The sequence below is a fragment of the Mytilus edulis genome, chromosome 11 (assembly GCF_963676685.1).
Source record: "Mytilus edulis chromosome 11, xbMytEdul2.2, whole genome shotgun sequence".
Taxonomy (NCBI): domain Eukaryota; kingdom Metazoa; phylum Mollusca; class Bivalvia; order Mytilida; family Mytilidae; genus Mytilus; species Mytilus edulis.
In genome coordinates, this window is record NC_092354.1 from 13,222,547 (window position 1) to 13,246,590 (window position 24,044).

The 24,044-nt window shown below is 33.5% G+C and overlaps 1 protein-coding gene across 4 annotated transcripts; it reads right to left on the bottom strand.

Annotated features, from left to right (window-relative positions):
* Positions 1-359: 359 nt before the first annotated feature.
* On the bottom strand, positions 360-12,584 carry LOC139495172 (uncharacterized). 4 transcript variants are annotated; one of them, XM_071283365.1, is made up of 12 exons: positions 12,455-12,584; positions 11,888-11,905; positions 8,158-8,196; positions 7,701-7,739; positions 5,782-5,811; positions 5,439-5,465; positions 4,290-4,343; positions 3,753-3,773; positions 2,851-2,865; positions 2,373-2,396; positions 1,336-1,368; positions 360-401 (listed from the first exon to the last, which is right to left on the bottom strand). In XM_071283365.1, exons 1-12 carry the CDS (start codon positions 12,495-12,497, stop codon positions 382-384), a joined length of 363 nt encoding a protein of 120 aa, XP_071139466.1. In that variant the 5' UTR covers positions 12,498-12,584; the 3' UTR covers positions 360-381. The 4 variants fall into 4 exon arrangements, with proteins under 4 accessions (XP_071139466.1, XP_071139468.1, XP_071139467.1 ...); XM_071283367.1 differs by lacking the exon at positions 5,782-5,811; XM_071283366.1 differs by lacking the exon at positions 5,439-5,465.
* Positions 12,585-24,044: the final 11,460 nt, after the last annotated feature.

Below are 24,044 nucleotides of genomic sequence, written 5' to 3' on the forward strand. Positions count from 1 at the left end.
AATAACACATTAAAATGGTAACTGTAGTTTGTTCTTTGAAGGCGGACTTCTTGTAGTATCAATTACGTTAAGTTACGCCCGGCTCTCACAAAATGTGGTGATCAGGTATATAAAAAATACCCAACCCTAAGGTACAAGTTTAGAATTGGAGAGTCAATAAAAACTGACAAAATCAAAAGTTATTTATAAAAAAGGTCGATGAATGAGATTTTCTAAGTACATGGAATATACAGACGGGAAAAACAATACAGACACAGTGTTCAAAGTTACAAAGGAAGGACGGCTTTGTCATTAGGATAAAGCAAAATGCTCTTAAGAAAAATTTAAATGTCAGTAAAATATGAAAAAAATACGCAATATTTACCTGAACTGTTCTTATGGTTACCCTGTATAGTATCCATCTGAAAAAAGATTATTAACTTTGAATTTTTCGAAAAACTAAGGATTTTCTTATCCCAGGAATAGATTACCTTAGCCGTATTTGGTACAACATTTTTTTAAATTTTGGGTCCTCAATGCTCTTTAACGTTGCACTTGTTTTGCTTTATAACTATTTAAATCTGAACGTCACTGATGAGTCTTATGTAGACGAAACGGGCGTCTGGCGTATTAAATATATGTTCCTGGTACCTTTGATAACTATTATATAGTCAGTCATACTGTATCTGTGTTATATGCCATAACTTCTTTTTAATAAGTAAAGAAGTTAAATACCTTGATACATTTTTGTAATAACTAACTATCATGAGCAACACGACGGGTGCAACATGTGGAACATAATCTGCTTACCCTTCTAGAGCACATGAGAACAGCCTCAGTTTTAGTAGGATTCATGTTGCTCAGTTTTGAGTTTTCTTTGATGTGTTTTGTGTACTGTCTGTTTTTTTAACCATGGCGTTGTCAATTATTTAATGAATCCCTGTGGTATCTTTCGTCTTTTTTTAACATGTCAACGCAGACCATTTATAACAATTATAAATTTCATAAAATTAACAACATTAGAAATTAATTTTCATCAGAAATAGCATAATCACAAATCTAATTTTCCTACATTGTAACATGTATTGTCTTTATTCCTTAATCCAATTTACTAGTAGAATAAAACATTTCATTGTTTTTTCTGTGGTTTTGGTATTTGTCTGGATTTTGTTTCATGACGAATACCAATTATCTCCCTTTCGTCAAGTGTTCAAGTGTAATTAAAAGACGAATAAGTTTTGGATATCACTACAATGTCATAACATATAGTTGTCCTAGAAGAAGTAATATAATCATGCAAACCTACAAGTATACAATTTGCGGTAGATGCTGCTAAAATGCTTTTAATAAACTTACACATTGGTCGAATGGCTCTGTAGCCACCTCCTACTGAAAAGATTAATAATACAAATAAATATAATGAATTATCGCACCGCGGGTAAATTATCACTATGTGATTGGTTTAACGCTGTCACGTGGAGACCGTCTATGAATCCGTACGGGGTTATTAAAATTTCATAGTGGGGTTCATGACGTCACGTCTACTGTTAAAGTTGACGTCGTCCATGCATATTGTTGTGTTTCATTGTTTATTTCTCTTCAAAACGCAGCAGAAAAAGTTCTGTTTGCAATAAATTCGTTATTCAGGTCAATATATTACGGTTCAATAAGTTACTGTATAATGAACTGGTGTACTAATACGTTAGTTACGGCATAAATCCCTTAAAAAGAGAGGAGCATAAATTATGTTTATAATAAATTTGTTTGGTTGGTTTTAGACATAATGCACCGTTACAAGCTTCCGCCAGATAGTAACCTTATCTTTCTTTTCGTCATTCCTGTTAAAAAACTCGTTAGCTTATTATAGCATCTTAGGGTTTCTGTCGGATTTATTTCGTTTTTCAACACAGTTTAATATTATTTTTTTTGTATTATATTTTGTGGATTGTACTTTGCGTGTTCGCCGCTTTCATTTTGACGATTTTGTTGTCTATTGTGCAAGGTGTTCTGTAATTCGGATTAACAAAAACGTATTTCTAATGCGAATTAGTTAATTCGAATTAGCCAATTCGAATCAATTCGAATTAAAAAAAGAAGAGTGTGTGAACGCGATTAGCGAATTCGATTCGCATTCGATTCGAATTCAATTCGAATTAAAGATACGTGTGAACGAGGCATAAATATACTACACGTTTTGGTTTAGCTATGACTGTCATATATAACATAAAGAGTGCGTGAACGCGATTAGCGAATTCGATTCGCATTCGATTCGAATTCAATTCGAATTAAAGATACGTGTGAACGAGGCATAAATATACTACACGTTTTGGTTTAGCTATGACTGTCATATATAACATAAACTATGTCAGTAGATAGATTTATAATATACTTACAGTATCCTGGATGCATGTATTCTACTACAAATAAAGGAAAAAATATATCAAGCTCAACTTTATATGGAGGAGATTTAAAAAAAATAGAATGGTTATGCGCATACAAAATTTAAAGCATGAGAAATATGTGATTTTGTTTTATCCCCGAGCTAGTTACTAATATAAATATAATATTAAAAACATAAATTTTAGTATATGCCCTTTTTACCTTGAGTCTTAAAGTATAAAATATAATTTCAATTGATTACTATATTAACAATTTTCTGACAAATTGACACATTTAGTACTTATCCATCTTCGGATTTCAAATGTTTGGCTTTGAGCGTTCCTGATGAAGGTAAATCAATAAAAAGCGCTCCGGACGCACGAAATTATTAAACGTGCTGTTTTCAATTGTTAAGAATCAGTTTATCAAAAGGATAACAATTAATTGAAGATGAAACAACAACTAATTAAAGATTAGAAGATATATACTCACTACCATCAATATCAGCTGTAAAAGATAAATACATTAAGTTGTTTTAAGATTAATAAAAACAGAATTGTATTCGCAAGAATAATACGTTGATCGAACATAATTATAGTCATAATAATATGCACAAAGATAGCAAAGTCAAGCTAATTTGTATGTTTTTTGTAATACTATTTCTGACTTTACAGAACAGTCTTTTACCAAGTGTTACTGTTTTGAAACTTCATGATATATTTGTATAGGATTGTCTTTACCTTTTCTTCAAAACAGTATTTTTTATTTCAAATGTTCTTGGTGTGTTAGCATTCGAAAATTTATAAAAAGCGATGCTGTATAAATTCGGAAACAACTTAGTGTTACATAATAGACATTAACTAATCTATAACATGTATATTGTGTTTTCTGGTGACAACACATTGTTTTTAACACATTTTTACAGGAGAAACATGATCGGTGTCACTAGTGGAGTAAGACCTTTTATCTCTTCTAGTTGTTTTTATCAAGGCTTGATGTGGTTCAATCTTAACTTCACGATGGTGCTGTTCATTGGACTGTTCATGTTCTGATCGTCATATATTCAGCTGTTGTCCCTTTGTTATCTTTCGACTTGTTATGTTTTCTTTGAATGAAATGATTTGTGAAACCTAATATTGGCGTTATTTTTTTTATGATAACAGGTGTCTGGTTTTCTCCATAATGTAGGTATAACTGTGAATTATTCATGCCCAGAAGCTTTTGTCTACATAACGACAATAAGAATACAATCACGTCTCCGTTTTGTATATTGGTCTCTTTTGCATTTATTTAAATTATTTATTGTTTTCTTCAAGAACCAGTTAAGTTATTGTATTAAGGTCTCAATATAAAATAGTTTCAATATTTCACAAATAAAGTAAAAGAGTACTTACATAGATGCTCATATGGATTATCTGAAAGAAACAAGAAAAATATAAAAGTATTACTTATTAAGACGGTAAACAAAACAACCACAAATAAAAGAAACAAACATGATTTCTATCCAAAAGACTCGCAAATAAATACACGTCTTTATATATAGTGATAACTACATAAATGTTTATGAAGTTTTAGTATACAGGACAATAATAATGATATGATATGTTTATATTTGTAAAAGTGTACATAAGTAATTAGAACAATACGTTTTAACCTTTTTTATTCGTTATGCTAAAATGTAAATTTTCTCATTGTTTTGATATTGGTTTACAGTTATGGAGCAGGTATCACTCTGTTGGTCATTGATCTTGATGTTCCTGATGCATGTGATGGTCAGTAGAGTAACCCATCTATTATTAATATCCTAGCGTAGTAGTGATACGCTTATCTGCTTCAATTTGGTAAATTTTTACCACCACTTCAATCAACCAACGACGCGAACGTTGATTTCAAGAAACCATTTTGTCAGAATAATAATACAGAATACTTACAAACATCAGGCATATCTGGTGCATCTCCAGCAAATATTATTGGTTGTGAACTACCTGTCAAGAGAAAAGATAAGTGATGGATTATTACGTGCAAAGGATATGACATATTTCGTTAATTATAGTAATATTTAACCACAAAAAGAGCTGTTTTTATAAATCAACAAAAAACATAACAAAACAAAACAAAACAAAACAAAACACTTATTTGGAATTGTATGGTTATTTCCAATAATAGATCGGTGTTACACTTTGTACATCTTTTATGGGTAATTTTTGGTTAAGTTAATTTAGCTGTCATTGAAGATATTAGTCTGTTAAATGTTTTTGAAATTATTGCTGGACTGACCTTGATATAATGTATAGGCTCTTAGTTATTAAATGTTGGGGATACAACTTTGGATCTTATACATCCTTTTCTTTCAATAGTTTAACTTCACGTGTTTCTGGTAAAGGATTAACCACTAAAAACCCATTGGCGGCATTAAATAAATAAATAAAGGCAACAGTAGTATACCGCTGTTTAAACGTATATTTCATCCATAATCAATTGTTGAAAAGCGTATGTTAAACTTTAGTCGCCTTGATGTTTGTTTCGCTGAGATGCAGTCTCATTTACGTATACTCCACACCTCTTTTTTTATATAACTATTTATATTCGTTGAAAAGTTTTACACAATTTAACTATTGGAAACAATATGTATACTTTTGTATTCTATAGTCTTAGATATAAAAGAATTCGACGAAAAGGCAAGTAATGTATTTTTTTCCAGAATACACATTGTCTAGTTTTCTGATTGATAATATTTATTGGTGCATTTTATGTATAAAATGTTTAGTAAACTTATAACACATGCTGAATACATGCAGTATTTGAATAGGAAAATACTAGCTAGCTATAGCGCGGTGAAAAAGAAAGAAATGGGACATAGATACGCATGCAAGCACTTCTACCATTAAGTAGAGATAACTCATTGAAAAATGAGTAATTTACAGATTTATAAATAAGATTAGGAAATAGTTATCCGAATAATTCAGTGGTTATATCCTCAGCGTCGATCACAGGTACAGACTGAATTATTCGGGTTAAGATAAAAACTACTCTATACAATTTTTAAATAGTTAAAACTGATGCTATACTAAGCAGCTTACCAACTGGTTGAGAGAAAAAGTCTAAATCTACCATAAATTAACAAAAATATTATCAAAAATGCATACTGATTGTGAATTGCCTTTAAAATCAATTTAAGATTCAAATATTGAAGAAACTAGTTGATGGTCTTATAAGAAAGAAATTATATTTTACACAAAAAACAATGCAAAATCTTTCGTTTTTTTAAAAAATAAAATTGAATTTCTTCTCAAACTTATGATCTGTAATAAGTATAAATTTTACAGTTTTTTGCCAAAACTCGTAAAAATAATGTAAAAATAATCTATTAAAGACTAACTAAATATATACTAGTATTAAGCTATAATAAATATACAAGCTTACCAAATTGTGGAAAAGGTGAGTAACCTCCCACTGTATAAAATAAATTCTAATTCAATTGTAATTCAATTATTTTGTCTGTAAGTAATGCATATCTATATTTATGAATCGATGAGAGAGAATAAAAATAGTTTTCTATAATGTAACTGTCGAAAATATAAAAATGAACACAGAAAAATAATGCGCAATAACTACGAAAGCTAGTTTTAGGGTTGAATTGTACAAGAGAAGAATTACGAAATACCATACAAATATACACACAAACATGACTGAGGAATATTATAAAAACAAATTGCACGACACCAAATAGAATAAAATGTTAAGTTTTAAGGTCGGTGTTTTTTTCCGTGAACTCCGCTTCCTACACAAATAAAAATTGGCCGCCACGAAATAGCATAAATGCGGTGCTTAAAAGTGGCGTTAAAATCCCAAAAAAATAAAAAAAATCAAATCGTAATCAGTATATCTTATGTAGAACCAGATTATTTAGTTAAGAACGATTAACATTATTGTCTCCCCTTATATCATATGCACTAACAGAAGATATCTATATGCAATTGAAACGAAACATACGGTACTGTACAATGAGTGATACACAATTTTACGAGAGTTCTGACAGCATGTCTGGTTATTACGTGAAATGAAACAAAATCGAAAACTTTGCTTTGAATTCATACCATTACAATTATAGTTATCAAAGGTACCAGAATTTAGTACGCCAGACGCGCGTTTCGTCTACATAAGACTTATCAGTGACGCTCATATCAATTATGTATAAAGTCAAACAAGTACGAAGTTGAAGAGCATTGAGGATCCAAAATTCCAAAAAGTTGTGCCAAATACGGTTAAGGTAATCTATTCCTGGGATAAGAAAATCCTTAGTTTTTCGAAAAGTTCAAAGTTTTGTCAACAGGAAATTTATAAAAATGACCACATAATTGATATTCATGTCAACACTGAAGTGCTGACTACTGGGCTGGTGATACCCCAGGGGACGAAACGTCCACCAGCAGTGGCATCGAACCAGTGGTGAAAATAGTTATCAAAGGTACCAGGATTATAATTTAGTACGCCAGACGCGCGTTTCGTCTACATAAGACTCATCAGTGACGCTCATATCAAAATATTTATAAAGCCAAACAAGAACGAAGTGGAAGAGCATGAGGATCCAAAATTCCAAAAAAGTTGTGCCAAATACGGCTAAGGTAATCTATTTCATCATATGTTTGATTTACAGAAACACCCTTTGAATATCTACTGGTTAACTATTATAGGTTGTATTTCTGTAAATATCGACCTTGCAATTTCCCATAGCACTCATTTTACGGCTAAAACTGTACCACTTTTACAATGAAGTTTTGAAAAAAATCATATTCTTGAATAGAAAGTTCATATGCACTACAAATTTTTTTTTCAAAGGTCAAAATATAGGGCTGTGCGGCATATTTTCAACGTTTATATGCCCCGGACTTCTAAGAGTTTAAACTTTAAATTTCTTAACTATCCCTACCTTGACTGTAGGATTACTACAGATTTCAATATAAAAAATATGCATTTATATATATTTACTGATGACATTCCCAAGTTATGTCTCTATGAGATTAACATATAGATCATATCTGGGAACCAGTATGTAAACATAATTAACTATCTATGAATATTCTATATCTCTCCAAAAGAGGAGTGGTTTGAGAATCAGCTGTACTTACAAAGTGCAACCTATAATAATAAGGACTCACGTTTATGTCAAGCAATATGGTTAGAGAGCAAATGATTTCTGCTATTTTTTCACAATCTTCACATCTGGTTTAAGTATATTTTTTAAACATACAAACACATATGACTATTGTCGTAACAAAAACATTACCATTGTACTTTTAATGTGATTTAAAAAAAAAAAGAAAAAATTTAAATGAACTTACGTAACGGTGATGATGATCTTCTGCTTTGGATATATCTATCTATAAATAGAATAAAATGTCATGTTTAAAGCCAATTGAAAAACATGTAAACAAAAATCATTTTGTCTATTTTATATATTTATTATATTATATTATATTTGTTCGATTTATGATTTTTAGACAAATGAATTAAATGAATAAATGTATACACATGTAGAATGTTTATATGAAACAATATTACAAATCGGAGAATAATATTTAAAAAAATGATTGAAAATCGGTAACCGTTTAATCAATGACCGATGTGATTCGTTCTACGTTTATTTTTTAATATGAATTGGCAATATAAAACCGTTGTGATTCACATCGATAACGTCAAATGTTTGAAAACTGAAAAACTGAGTAATGAAATTACAATTACCAGCACATGTTAAACAGTAAAGTCAATATATTCTGAATATAATCATTGAAAACATACTTGCTGTTCTTCTGGGTATTGCTCTGAATCTTCTAAAAGCTGTAAAATAAAATAAAATAAAAATATATTATAATAATATTTTAGTTTTTTTTCATTGATTCTTTCTGTCAATGAACATTGATCTATTTACCTTGTAAAAACCGTAATGTATATGTTGTGTACAAGATGTAAGTTTGTACAAATTATAATTTGTACAGGATTTTTGTACAAGTTATAAGTTTTTTGACACCTTCCTTCTTGCAACAGGTGATACAGGTGTATCTTATAAAATGTACCAGTGGAATGTTTTAAATTCAAAATATTATACTTCAACCTAACATTTAGTGCTTTTCTCCTTGTCTTCAAACTGGAAATGAGGATACCTGAATGGTTTAAATTCTAATTTTATTTTTTTCCTTATACCATATTCATCTCCATACAAAATCTTTGTGTGGTCTTATAATGTTTTTGTGTCAATGCTCAGTATCAGACTGTATCATGAAGTTATGAAAATATGACAGAAATATGCGAAGCAAAAGACTGTGTGCTTGCATCATCAATTTGTGTTCAGCAGGTCATAAAACACTGATAACTTGTATAAAAAATCTGCTATATATTAATGCCATTTGGCCGATATATATGTTGTGTACAAGTTGTAGTGTTGTACAAATTATAATTTGTACAACATTACAACTTGTACACAACATATATATCGGCCAAATGGCATTAATAACTCAACATTATATAGCAATAAAACATATTGAATAAATTTCGTTGCAAGTTGTAAGGTCAACATGACACATGTATCCTAGTACACATTGCAACAAATGAAATGTTAATTATATTTCCGATCAAATTATTAGTGTTGTCTTACGAATAACACTAAAAAATCACATTTAGACATCACACTTGTTAATTTTATACTACACTCTCATCACTCATTATTCAATTAAAAGGGGACAATCTACTTGTAATGCTATTGGTCGAAAATACAATCTTAAAGTAATAATAGTATAGCGATATAAAAATCACACATTCTTTAAAACGACAGTTTTTCTTTATATATTTCTTTCTTTCCGAGCGCTTTTCTTCATTGACCCTAGGTCTCTTAAGGAGCTACTAAACCAAAGTATTTCAAAACGAGGAATGTATAAATAAGCAGAAAAGTTTGGACAAAATGGGGAAAAAAACACAGTTCATAGAATCAGTGCATGAGTAAAAAATGTTAATATCAACCAACATATATATAAATCACTATTCCTTCCTATAGACTGTCCAGTGATTGTTTGATGGACATTAATTGTATGTAAGAACTGGTTAAATCTAGAAAAAAATGAAACCGTCTGCCAAAGTGAATAATTACAAATTTGCAGAAATAGTTGTTTTTTAATACAAGACAAGAAATGAACAATAATTGTGAATGAAAAAATTAACAAAACACATCCCAACTCAGCTTTGTCTGAATGACTTATATTCGACGAATTAATTCCTTCCAATTCTAATTAATATTTCACTACATTATTAAATAGTTAGTCTGATAAAACAAAATGCTTATTTACTTTCAAATACAATAAAATAAAGTATAAAGAAAAGTATATAACTCCCAGACAAATTTAGATAGGAACATTTCTTTAAAACTGACAAAAGCAAACGTTATATTTTATCAATCAACGAAACGAATCGAAAACACATTTTTGAATTGGAAATAAAATCATCCATCAGAGAAGAAGTCCATCACAACTAACAAAGTCAAACCTAAGAAAAAAAAATGAAAAACGACTTACATATTCCTGACTTGTTACAGTCAATTTTCGTAAAACATAGTGAATAATACATAATGCTCTTCAACTTCGTACTTCATTTGGTCTTTTTGGGATTCGAGCGTCACCGATGAGTCTTTTGTAGACTAAACACGCGTCTGGCGTCAATACAAAATTTAATCCTGGTATCTATGATGAGTTTATTTGAATAGAAAGCTTAACCTCAAACTTGAATGACAGTTGTTTATAGTTCCACTCTATTGACATAATTAGGTAAGACGTAGTCTCATAGACACTCATACCACATCTTCCTATATCTATAATATGTTAATGTAACAAAAACTCATCATAGATACCAGGATTGAAATTTTGTATGTGCCCAGACGCGCGGTTCGTCTACAAAAGACTCAGTGACATTCAAATAAAAAAAAGTCAAAGAGGCCAAATAAAGAACGAATTTGAAGAGCATTGAGAACCAAAATTCCTACAGTTTTGCCAAATACTGCTAAGGTAATCTGTTCCTGAGGTAGAAAAGCCTGAGTATTAAAAAATTCTAAGTTTTGTTAACAGTTAATTTATAAATATGACCATATCAATGACAATTCATGTCATCACAGAAGTGCTGACTACTGGTCTGTTGATACCGTCGAGAAATGAAAACTCCACTAGCATCTAGTCGTTATAAATTAACTCATCATAGATATCAGGATGTATATGCGACTGACGCGCATTTCGTCTACAAAAGACTCATCAGGGACGCTCAAATCAAAAATAGTTATAAAGGCCAAAAAATAAAGTATGAAGTTGATAGCATTCAGGACCACAATCGTAAAAGTTATGCCAAATACAACTAAAGTAATCTATTCATGAGGTAAGTGGGATCTAGTAACTAAAAACATCAAACGGACAACGCAGACATTCAACACAACTGACTAAAATATTCAAGAAAACATAAAGTTTAATCGAACAAAGACGCCAACAAAAACGGTGTAGTTGATAGTAATAAACTTTTTATAGAGCTATATAACCAAGTTATCCAAAAAATAAGCAAAATAATCTAAGATCGGCTAACCAGATATTTCCAAATTGACAGAAACAATATTGATATAACTTGTAAATTATATGTTTCTTTAACTACTTCCTCATGACATTAATGGTCATTATTGTAATGTTAAACAATGGACATACTATATTGACTGAAATACTGTAGTTTCATGAAATGGTAAACCAGATGTAACCAGTATAGGCTTACAGTGGTTGTCATTAATGTGGTTTCTTTATGCGAAAAGGAGATATTTATCTATTGAGTTATGGCAACCATCCTGCCATTTAATAAATAATAAACCTTAAAATAGAAGCAGATAATTCCGGCAAAAATGACCTTAGACGGCTTTCGTTTGTGTGTAGGTTTGTAATGCTCTCAAGCTTTTTATATGTTGTTGTTATAGACTTTTGGTTTCAAGTGTAACTGGTTAACGAATAAAATTACCATAGATAATATGACAACCTTAGTGTATGCTAGACGCAGATTTCGATTACAAACAAGACGCTTGAGAAAAACAATGAAATTAAAAGGCAAAGAAATTATAAAAAATGTGGTTTGGAAAACACAGAAAATTAATTACACCGCCAAATGGGAGTGACCCAAAAAACTAGTTATAGTTATTAGGTTATAGGCCAAACATAGACAGCAAATCTTTTGACTATGTTAATACAGTGTTGAGGAATTTACACATGATAGGAATTTGATATGAATTTGATTTATTGTACGTAAATTAAAATAATTCTTTATAAAGACCGTATGTTCTATGGGATTTTCAAGTTTTGTCTTCATCTGGAACGCCCAAACATCAAACACATGAAAGCCAGGGGGGTATACAGACATAGAAACGTTAAAAAAGTAATTTATTTCGAAGAAACCTCAGACTAAATCATTCCAAAGCCCGGGACATATAAATACGTAGAAACGTTAAGAACATAAACATACTTACTTTGTGATGAGGCTAGTGCTGCAAGAAATAAATGTTTGAATTAGCTACATGTGATATATGTCCTGAATGACAAAAATCTGCATTCACATTTACATTTCAAGTTTCGTCTTCAATGTTAGCAAAATTATGAAACAATAAACAGAACTACAAATTCTTGTCAAGCTTTGTGATGTTTGGTAAGAGCTAAATATATTTGAAAATACTTTGAAAAAAGAGCAAAAGATTGACAAGGTAAAGAAATTATTTTTTTCAAAATTTAAAAATGATTCATTCTTAATTATTGTAAGCATTGTGGAAATAGCGCTAATGTTATTTTTGCACCTCAATTAAAACAAATACGTGTTTTGTTTGCCCCAAAAAAATAATTCGTTGGGCCAATACTTCAAAAACAATATAATGACTTCAATATTTATGTTTAACCGATCTCCAGTAGTTTACATTGTTGTAGTTAAGAATTTAGCTTCGGTACTACCAAAATGATTTATTCCGATTCTTACTTTCATTTTCATAATTACGATTATAATAAGTTTAATATAAAATAAATAAATTATCAAAATGTTGACTTACCTATTATTGTGAAAAACAGAAGAATTTGAAGGTAAAAATTCATTGTAACGGATTTGTATTTATCCTTAAGTCCAAGTTATAGATGTTAATGTTTATTATCCTCGTTGTATTGAATAAGATTCCTCCTTTTATATATGCGTTGGCAAACGTCACAATAGCAGGACGACCGACAAATAAAAGTCATAGAGGCAGCCTTTAAATGGATATCCTTGTAGCAGCCCGATTTGCAATAAAATTTTCGCCAACATAATTTTGATATAACATTTCAATAATCTTATTTAGTACTATTTTTAATTTATTTACGATAATTATATTAATGGATGATATATGTGCGGGTCTCCCTTAGTATTGGCCCCATGGTGTAAACAAGATATATTTATCACTATTGAATTATATATATGTGTTTTGTCATTGGTAATTATTGGATCTCACGATTATATATCATATAGTGGTTACTGGCGATAAATGGACACAAACATGTACTTACAATTGTCATTGGTGATAACTGTTTCTACGCACACGCTATTTACTACAACAAGAAAATAAACAAGAATACTATAGTGTTACCAGTTCTGTCACTAATTAACGGAACAAATATAGCATATACGTTGCTTTGTTTACCAATGTGCATGAAAACATTGCGAAAAATAGGCTTCGTGCCCAAGAACATGCCACACAATAGTGTTCAAACCACGTGAAGAACTTGAACTTTAGAAAGTTGAAAATACCTGTTTGGTTGAACAAAATGTCTTTACATAGAGCAACTACTTTAATTCTGCAAATTCAAAACAAAAGTCCCATTAAGGATGTCCGCTACTCTGTTTCAGAATAACAATCTTCTCAAAAGACTGTTATAAATAAAATAATAGCATATTAATATAGGAACTGAAAAAGCAGAAAAAATTAAGGGACTGTGTGCTTGTTATCGAGATATAAGACATTGAAAATTTGGCGGAAATGATTTTCTCTCGATTTTCATCTTTATTTCAGTGTCCACTTTTGTCTTTTAAAAGGTTTCAAAAGTTGCTTTTAGGACTATATATAATAAAATTATATAAAGAAAAGTTTTGGTTCGTTGAAAAAAATGGCAAAACATGGATAAAACCAGAGGATTTTTAGTGTCTGACTAAAATTCAAAAACTAGCGGAGCGAACATCCTAAATGCTGCTGCGTTCAAATTATAATATTTTTTTATATCATAAATTGAAAATAATAACGATGGATGGTGGTTTATGAATATTCAGGACGATAGCTATATGAGTATTCACCATGGTTTGATCCAGACCAACATGCTGAGTCGATCGTAAAACATGCTAGTTCATAATGTTACAATCTGCAGTAACATGTGTTACCTTACCCTGAATTTTATGATCAGACCTTTAACATACCACACTCCTTACTAATAATTGACCACCATAGCAAATAATGATGTTTTGCAGAAAGAAACTACGTCGAATTTTGAGATTCCGTTTCTTTTTCACTACTGAAGAGGATTGTTTAATTAAACTATTTTTTCGGAAAGAATTGAAAATAGAATACTGCCTTCCCAAGGTATACATTTAACTCTATCTTGTGAAAGAACGGTCTATAATTTGACCTTATAAGATGTTTATTACTGTTATACATGTGTACATTTATTTTCACAAAGTGATCAACGTACCATGTATGTTTACGTGAATTTGGCGCGTACGTATATCGTTATTGTTGTTTTATTCTTACAAACCAATAAACCGACTGGGTTTAAGAAATATGAACATCTTTACATCAGCAATCAGATGTAAAAATTATATAAATACGCAGTGACGTACAGTTAAGGAACACGATTGTCCTCAATTCTGTAACAATAAAGCACTACTGCAGAAGACTAAGCAACATACTAAGAATTTTAGAAAATAGTTTAAGAATTATATGAATATCTCAAAACGCATTCGACGTATAAATATGAAGCATGCCTATTTAATGATACCTGCCAAATCAACACGTCTGGCGTCACTGCGTTTGCGGGAACACATGATTTTGTCGTCTAGCTTCAACATTAAAATATGGAAATGCGGTTTGATTGCAAATAAAAAAAAAAATCACAGTAGACTTAATGACAAAGATGTATTTTACTAGTATGCCACACATGGTATATAACGAGTACACAATTTTATTAAGAGGCAAGCTGAGGCCAACCTCCCGGTGCTGGATTTTCTCGCTGCGTTGAAGACCCAATGGTGGATTACGGCTGTTATCTGCTCTTTGGTCGGGTTGGTGTGTCTTTCATATATTCCCCATTTTCATTCACAATCTTTGTCGGTATATTTACATGTACGACATTTTAATAACAAATAAAATTGAGAATGGAAATGGTGAAAATAACAGCCGATCACCACTAAGGTGTCTTCAATGTAGCGAGAAAATACCGCACCCGGAGGCGTGCTTTAACTGACCCCTAAACAAAAATGTATACTAGTTCAGTGATAATTTACACGTCATACTAAACTCCGAAATATATAAAAGAAACTAAAATTAAAAATGATAGACGTATGATTAGTGGGAAATATTGAAATGTGGTGAAAAATGAATTAAAAAATGAACTGTTCGGTAATTAGTTTGATCATGCAATGTTTGGTTGAAAGGGCATGTCATTGGAAGAGTTAATTGGGTAGTCCGATATTCTAGTGAATCTTTTCCGAACTATTAGATATTATGACCGATTTGCTAAGAACTATCCGCCTGTCCGCCTTTCTTCGTAATTGAATGATATAAATTATATTAATAGGGTCAGTAAACAAATTTAAAGTAAGATAGCTCTGACATAAACTAAATATTCTGTGAGGAAGGAAGTGTACATAAATAATGATTTCGATTTTTTTAAGGAATATCCATATTCCCGCCCTTAGCTTTATATATTTTGATAAAGCCTTTGTCAATTTGATCAGGAAACACACGGAAATACTGACAGGACTTATTTTGGGTTTGTGTAGGATAAATTGATCTTATGCACTTTGTAAACATGTATTTTCATTTCCGGCATTTTATACAGAAAACGACATATCAATTCATTTTATTAGACGGTATGTTTTATTGTTGAATGTCGTAAGCCAGTAATGGACAATTACCGAGGACAATGTCATTTATTATTAGTTGACCGTGTAAAAACAATCCGGACAGTTACTGTCAAGGAACGTAATTCTGTCATGTTACTGTATTTTTATTGGATTATATATATGCGCCTGTACAATACTATTCATTAATGGAGAAACGTTTGTTTCGTAAATAGTCATTTGAAATACTTTACATAGGACAACCGTTTGATATGGAGGGGCCAGGAGAATAAATCCGCACTAAGTATTCTTTTTCATTTGCTGCTACATGTACGCATGTACGCATTAAATAATGTTTGTTTTTTGTTTTGTTTAGAAATTATTCATATTTTGGGTTAATAAGCTCTTACCAGGTTAGAAAATATATTTCTTAAATCATCCCTTCCCGCCCTTCACAAAATTCAAATGTTCGCCCTTGACTGGAGACTTATACCATCCAAAACCTTACTTAAAATGAAAATGAATCCTTTTGAATTTTTCTGCGTCTGACGCTTTTTATTGACTATCGCTCCAACCAAAGATTGGAAAACAAAATATGTTTAAATACGCAAACGCGTCAAAAGCTTTATGACCAAAAAGTGACACAGAATATGAAAAATACCCAAACACCAATCGTCTAAATGGCAATTAATAGATATAGGAAGATGTGGTGTGAGTGCCAATGAGACAACTCTCTATACAAGTAACAATTTATAAAAGTAAACCATTATAGGTCAAGGTAAGGCCTTCAATACGGAGCCTTGGCTACACCGAACTATAAAGGGTCCCACAAATTACAAATGTAAAACCATTAATAAAACGGGAAAACCAACGGTCTAATCTAATTAAAAATGAGAAACGAGCATCACTTATGAACCACAAAAACAGACGACAAACACTGAACATCAGATTCATGAATTAGGACAGGTGCAAACATATTGCAGCGGGATTAAACGTTTTAATGGTACCAATTTTCAGTTCCTTAATTTTAGAAACACACTGTAAATTGAAAACCATGCAGCTTATTCGGTTGAACCTACTCAATTCAGCCATTCTTAAAAACGTAAAAAAGGTGCATATGAACAGAACACATGTCAAAATTCACAATACCCTAAATTCGTCACATATGCAAGGAAGAACATATAAAAACACATGTCGGAATCAAAACAGTTGGAATTATGTAAATCAAAAGAAACAATGTCCACAATAGGGTTAGATTATCAAACTTTACAGTTTGAACAGAAAAATGAACGCGTTGTCGTGCTTAGCTTACCCCTACGCGTGATTAAAAGTATTGGTAAAACAGGAAGTAAACCATGTTACGAAAGCCTGTAAAGATATGCAACCAATCGGGGTATATGAAAGAAAGTCGATATCTAATTTTAAAAAACGAAAACATCATCCACTTTGCCCCTTAAAAAATCTCTGACCATATGCAAAAAATCCATATGGACGTTAAACATAAAATATTTGTATCACTACATAAATGTTCAATATGGCACAATCTTTGTGTTGTTCGGAATTTTTGTTCCACATAATCCATCAATTTCAAGGACGAAAAGGGGAAACCAATATGTTCACTACATGTAGCAAGTCAACAAGAAATACAGACGAAAATGCTAAAATCACAATTGAACTTGACCCCTCTTTGATGTTTTGTCTCTTCGCCGTACAGATTTGACAATTTTATTATATGTTTAGGGCTAATCAAAGCAAATTGTATATAATTTTGGCAGCTGACATGTTAATTGGGGAAAAACCGACTTCACCTACACAACGCAAAATAAGAATTGAATTAATATCTTGCTCTTGTGGGAGGACTTCTGTCTGAAGATCTAACAGGTTTATATTCGATGATTTTATTTTACGGGTCTGTGTCAGTGGGAACTATGCACAAGACCCATACATGTTATGTTCAATACCATATATGATTAAATAGATATAATAGAAATTACTCGTATATCTATTACAAATGAATCATATTCCTTCTGGAACCACCTCAATCGAGATCCTCGAAAAAGAATTGTACATATATCGGCCTACGATCTTCGGTTGGCGTATTTATTTTCTAGAAAAAAGGTCTATGTATCATTGTTTCTATCACTAGGTAAAATACAACAACAACAAAAAAGTTGCCCCTCCCCAGAATAAAAAACAAAAAACACACACACACACAAAAAAAAAAAAAAAACACAACAAAAAACACTAAATAAAAAATGTAAATGTTTTGTCTATAAGTTTCTACCTATTTACCTAATGCGTTATGACTAATAAAGGTTTCCACGACCTTGTTTGTTTTCGACATGGTCACGGTATATTTCTTCAGATCTATTCTATAACAAATGTTCTAGTGAAGTTCAACCTTTACGAGAATTAATTGATGTAAAATATTTGAGTGGATTGCTTGATTGACTACATTGAGTTGTTGGTTGATCTGTCAAACAGTTATATAATCGGTTGATACAAAATGTCATATTTTCATACGTTCAAGTAGAGAGAGAGAGAGACACGGAAAAACTTAATAAACCGATGTTTATATACATTATGAAAATATATAGATTGTTCCGATTCTTAAATTGATTGATAGTAGGTTGCTTGACATCTAGCAGCAAATAATTCATGTTCAGGGCGACCTGTTGAAAAAATGTACTAATTGTTTCTTTTTTTTTTCTGGGAAACTATAATAATCATTTTTTTATATAGATTAAACCGTTGGGTTTTCCCGTTTGAATGGTTTTAAACTAGAAATTTGGGGGTTCTCGTCCTTCGTCCTTAGTAGATGGTCTCGTCCTTTGTCCTTGGTGGACTGTCTCGCCCTTTGGTCATTATTGGATGATTCATATTTCTTTTTGAACGAGTATATAAATATCTGAACTAATCGAAATTGTTTAAAAAACAAAAAAATACAGAAAGGAAACACTTGTTTATACAACGCTCAAACGAAACGGACCTATCAATAGAAAAGTTATCAATATTACATACTAGAAAAACTCACTAAAAGCCGCAGGACGAGAACCATTCAAAGAGGAACACAGGACGAGAACCATACAATAATGACGGAAGGTCGAGAACCATGTAATACGGACAAAAGGACGAGAACCATGCAATACGGACCAAATGACGAGAACCATGCAATACGGACCAAAGGACGAGAACCATGCAATACGGACCAAAAGGCGAGAACCAAGCAATACAAAACAAAGGACGACAACCAAGTAATACGGACCAAAGGACGAGAACCATGTAATACGGACCAAAGGACGAAAACCATACATTACGGACCAAAGGACGAGAACCATGTAATACGGACCAAAGGACGAGAACCATGTTATACGGACCAAAGGACGAGAACCATACAATACGGACCAAAGGACGAGAACCATCCAATACGGACCAAAGGACGAGAACCATGTAATACAGACCAAAGGACGAGAACCATGTAATACGGACCAAAGGACGAGAACCATGCAATACGGACCAAAGGACGAGAACCATGCAATACGGACCAAAGGACGAGAACCATGTAATACGGACCAAAGGACGAGAACCATGTAATATGGACCAAAGGAAGAGAACCATGCAATACGGACCAAAGGACGAGAACCATGCAATAAGGACCAAAGGACGAGAACCATGCAATACGGACCAAAGGACGAGAACCATGCAATACGGACCAAAGGACGAGAACCATGTAATACGGACCAAAGGACGAGAACCATGTAATACGGACCAAAGGACGAGAACCATGCAATACGGACCAAAGGACGAGAACCATGCAATACGGACCAAAGGACGAGAACCATGTAATACGGACCAAAGGACGAGAACCATGTAATATGGACCAAAGGAAGAGAACCATGCAATACGGACCAAAGGACGAGAACCATGCAATACGGACCAAAGGACGAGAACCATGTAATACGGACCAAAGGACGAGAACCATGTTATACGGACCAAAAGATGAGAACCATGTAATACGGACCGCAGGAAGAGAACCATGCAATACGGACCAAAGGACGAGAACCATGCAATACGGACCAAAACACGAGAACCATGTAATACGGACCAAAGGACGAGAACCATATAATACGGACCAAAGGACGAGAACCATGTTATACGGACCAAAGGACGAGAACCATGCAATACGGACCAAAGGACGAGAACCATGTTATACGGACCAAAAGACGAGAACCATGTAATACGGACCAAAGGACGAGAACCATGCAATACGGACCAAAAGGCGAGAACCAAGCAATACAAAACAAAGGACGACAACCAAGTAATACGGACCAAAGGACGAGAACCATGTAATACGGACCAAAGGACGAAAACCATACATTACGGACCAAAGGACGAGAACCATGTAATACGGACCAAAGGACGAGAACCATGTTATACGGACCAAAGGACGAGAACCATGCAATACGGACCAAAGGACGAGAACCATGCAATACGGACCAAAGGACGAGAACCATGTTATACGGACCAAAGGACGAGAACCATGTAATACGGACCAAAGGACGAGAACCATGCAATACGGACCAAAGGACGAGAACCATGCAATACGGACCAAAGGACGAGAACCATGTAATACGGACCAAAGGACGAGAACCATGTAATATGGACCATAGGAAGAGAACCATGCAATACGGACCAAAGGACGAGAACCATGCAATACGGACCAAAGGACGAGAACCATGCAATACGGACCAAAGGACGAGAACCATGCAATACGGACCAAAGGACGAGAACCATGTAATACGGACCAAAGGACGAGAACCATGTAATACGGACCAAAGGACGAGAACCATGCAATACGGACCAAAGGACGAGAACCATGCAATACGGACCAAAGGACGAGAACCATGTAATACGGACCAAAGGACGAGAACCATGTAATATGGACCAAAGGAAGAGAACCATGCAATACGGACCAAAGGACGAGAACCATGCAATACGGACCAAAGGACGAGAACCATGTAATACGGACCAAAGGACGAGAACCATGTTATACGGACCAAAGGACGAGAACCATGTAATACGGACCGAAGGAAGAGAACCATGCAATACGGACCAAAGGACGAGAACCATGCAATACGGACCAAAACACGAGAACCATGTAATACGGACCAAAGGACGAGAACCATATAATACGGACCAAAGGACGAGAACCATGTTATACGGACCAAAGGACGAGAACCATGCAATACGGACCAAAGGACGAGAACCATGTTATACGGACCAAAAGACGAGAACCATGTAATACGGACCAAAGGACGAGAACCATGCAATACGAACCAAAGGACGAGAACCATGCAATACGGACCAAAGGACGAGAACCATGTAATACGGACTAAAGGACGAGAACCATGTAATACGGACCAAAAGACGAGAACCATGTAATACGGACCAAAGGACGAGAACCATGCAATACGGACCAAAGGACGAGAACCATGTAATACGGACCAAAGGACGAGAACCATGTAATACGGACCAAAAGACGAGAACCGTGTAATACGGACCAAAGGACGAGAACCATGTAATACGGACCAAAAGACGAGAACCATGTAATACGGACCAAAGGACGAGAACCATGCAATACGGACCAAAGGACGAGAACCATGCAATACGGACCAAAGGACGAGAACCATGCAATACGGACCAAGGACGAGAACCATGCAATTCGGACCAAAAGGCGAAAACCAAGCAATACAAACCAAAGGACGAGAACCATGCAATACGGACCAAAGGACCAGAACCATGCAATTTCGGACCAAGAGGCGAGGACCATGCAATACGGACCAAAGGGCGAGGACCAGGCAATACGGACCAAAGGGCGAGGACCATGCAATACGGACCAAAGGGCGAGAATCTTGCAATTTCGGACCAATGAACGAAAAACATCCAATAAAAACCCAAAGTGCTAGATCCTGGCACTTTACTGTCTACTCAAAATCTCAGGGAGAGCACATTCAATTAAGGACCTAATGATGAGAACTTTTTATTTAGGAGCCAAGGGCCAAAACAATCAACTAAAGATCAAAGAACGGGAACTATCCACTAAGGACCAAAGGCCGAGAACACTTCACTAAGAACAAAAGGACGAGAACCATCCACTAAGGACCGAATGAGGAAAACCATTCACTAAAGACCAAAATACGAAAACCATTTCCTAATGAACCGTATGGACGTGAACCATCTACTAAGTATCAAAGAACGAGCACCTGACACCAAGGAACAAAGGACGATAATCCAACAAGGACCAAATGACGAGAACTATCCACCAAGGATCAAAGGTCGAGATCCATCCACTAGGGACCAAAGGACGAGAACACATACGGAGGACAAAAAGGACGCGAACCATCCTCTAATAACTAAAGGGTTATAACCTTCGACTAAGGACAAATAGAGACTAACTACCCATAAAGGACTAATGGAGGAAAACCCTCCATTAAGGACAAAAGGCCGAGAACATCTACTTACATTTGTGGGACCAAATGATTGCAGAACCTTTGACTTGTTTTCAACGTTTCCAATGTTGGCAATGAGGATTAAAAAGACGCAACAATTTATGATGGTCTATAAAGTATTTAACTATAGTTAGATTGAACTCTGCTATCCGACAGTAAAACTCTTCCCACTTGGCAATGCATGCTGGTTTGATTTCCACCTAAGTCGAATCAATCTTGTGACGTTAACTCTGATGCCCAGTGTAGGGAAAGTAGCACAGTATGTGTACGTTAAACAATTCGTATAGCGTTCTGTATGTGACGTATTTCAGAACAAAATATATGCCCCTATTCAACTGCTTTTTTCTGCTCTTTGGTTGGGTTGTTGTCTTTTTGACACATTCCACATTTCCATTCCCAGTTTCATATGATATAAAAAGGAACAACTCGTCACAAGAGACCAAATGACAAACTAATTAACAGTTATAGGTCACCGTTCGGCCTTCAACAATGAGCTAAGTCCATATCGCAATGTCAGCTATAAAAGGCCCCAAAATCAAAAAATGTAAATGATCCTTTTATCCAATGTCAGAAGAATTACTCCGTCCTTGTTCCGTTTTACCCACGCTATGGAGTTTGTTTTCGTCTTCAATATATGAGAAGTATTTGTGACTGGACGTAAGCCAAATAGATTAGTAAAACAACCCGTATCAGGAGCGACGTCTGGGATTTCAATAAGCGTAATGTATGTAAATGATTAAGTCAGGGACTCGTTACAACAAATTACCTACAATTTTTACTAAATTCTTCCGGCATGTCTGAATAGAATTGCAAGTTTTTTCTGTAAGTGTAGAGCAATTATTTCAAACGGAATAGCACATCCTTATTAAACGGTGATATTATATACAGAGTCTGAAAACTATGATACCATCTAGGATGTTGAAGTGTACTGATTAATGTTTAAGTCCAAGTTCGATTTTTTATTGGATAATTTTGGCTTTAAAATAGCTGTCAGTAACTGCAAACTCTCACAGATATGTTTTAAGGGAACGTCACCATTTAAAAATGGATAATTAACGATAGGAAATGAAAAATCATCTCTTTTATCATAAATTTTAGTATTAAGCTTTCCTTTAATGATATAGATATCGAGATCGAGGAAAGGGCAGTGGCCATTGTTAGTATTAGCTTTATTTAAAGTTCAACAGGATAAATTTCTTTAGTATACATACTGAAGTCGTCATTATTGAGAGCCAAAATATCATCCAAATATCTAAAAGTATTATTAAATTTGTGTATCAGATGCTGTTTAAATGGTTGTTTGCTGATTTTAGTCATAAATTGTAACTCATAGCAATACAAATAAGTGGTGCACTGTTCGTCCCCATTGAAATTCCGATAACCTGGCGATATACAATGTACGGAATCTCCAAAGCGAACAAAAATGTTATCTAGTAAAATTCAAGGGCAAATATAGTATCAAAGCATGTCCAATTGACATAGTTTTTTTGTTATTGCTACTAAAAAATGACCTAAAAGAGTTTGAACATATATATTCACATTCTGACTTTTTAAATGCCCATTTAATTAGGTGTGTGATTTTTCTTAATGAGAATGTAAGGCAATGTGGTATATAGGGTAGAAAAATCAAACTTTGAACAGAATCAAAATCACCAATATAAGCATGCAATTTATCAAGTACTTCCAACGAGTTATTGACACTCCAAAAGTAATTAATTCCACTATATTCGAAGGACTTATTTGAACAGTTTATCACCAGGTTTTTGATTGTACCAAGTAAGAAGAATAGAAGCCTATAGAACATTTGTCATTTGTTGCACATTTAATTTCGTGGTTTATCTGTACCCACGAATCCACGAAAATTGGTATCACACCCGTACCTTCTGTACATGTTTCTCATTAAATATAATATGTCAGGACAGACGTTTCCTCTCAAACTTTTCTACCTACTCTGTAGCTGCATACATGTAGGCTTAAAAAACCAAAGTTTTTTAATTTGCAGGGTTTGAAATTTGAACAGATGTCACACAGATTAAATTGACCGATAACGAA

Bases quoted from the DNA above. Each gene is read 5' to 3' on its own strand.
- LOC139495172 (XM_071283365.1), bottom strand. From the start codon at position 12,497: ATGAATTTTTACCTTCAAATTCTTCTGTTTTTCACAATAATAG. The intron at 3,774-4,289 runs GTAAGTATTCTG...TGTTTCTTTCAG, and splicing joins ACCAGATATGCCTGATGTTT to ATAATCCATATGAGCATCTA. The intron at 1,369-2,372 runs GTAAGTATATTA...TAATCTTTTCAG, and splicing joins ATACATGCATCCAGGATACT to TAGGAGGTGGCTACAGAGCC.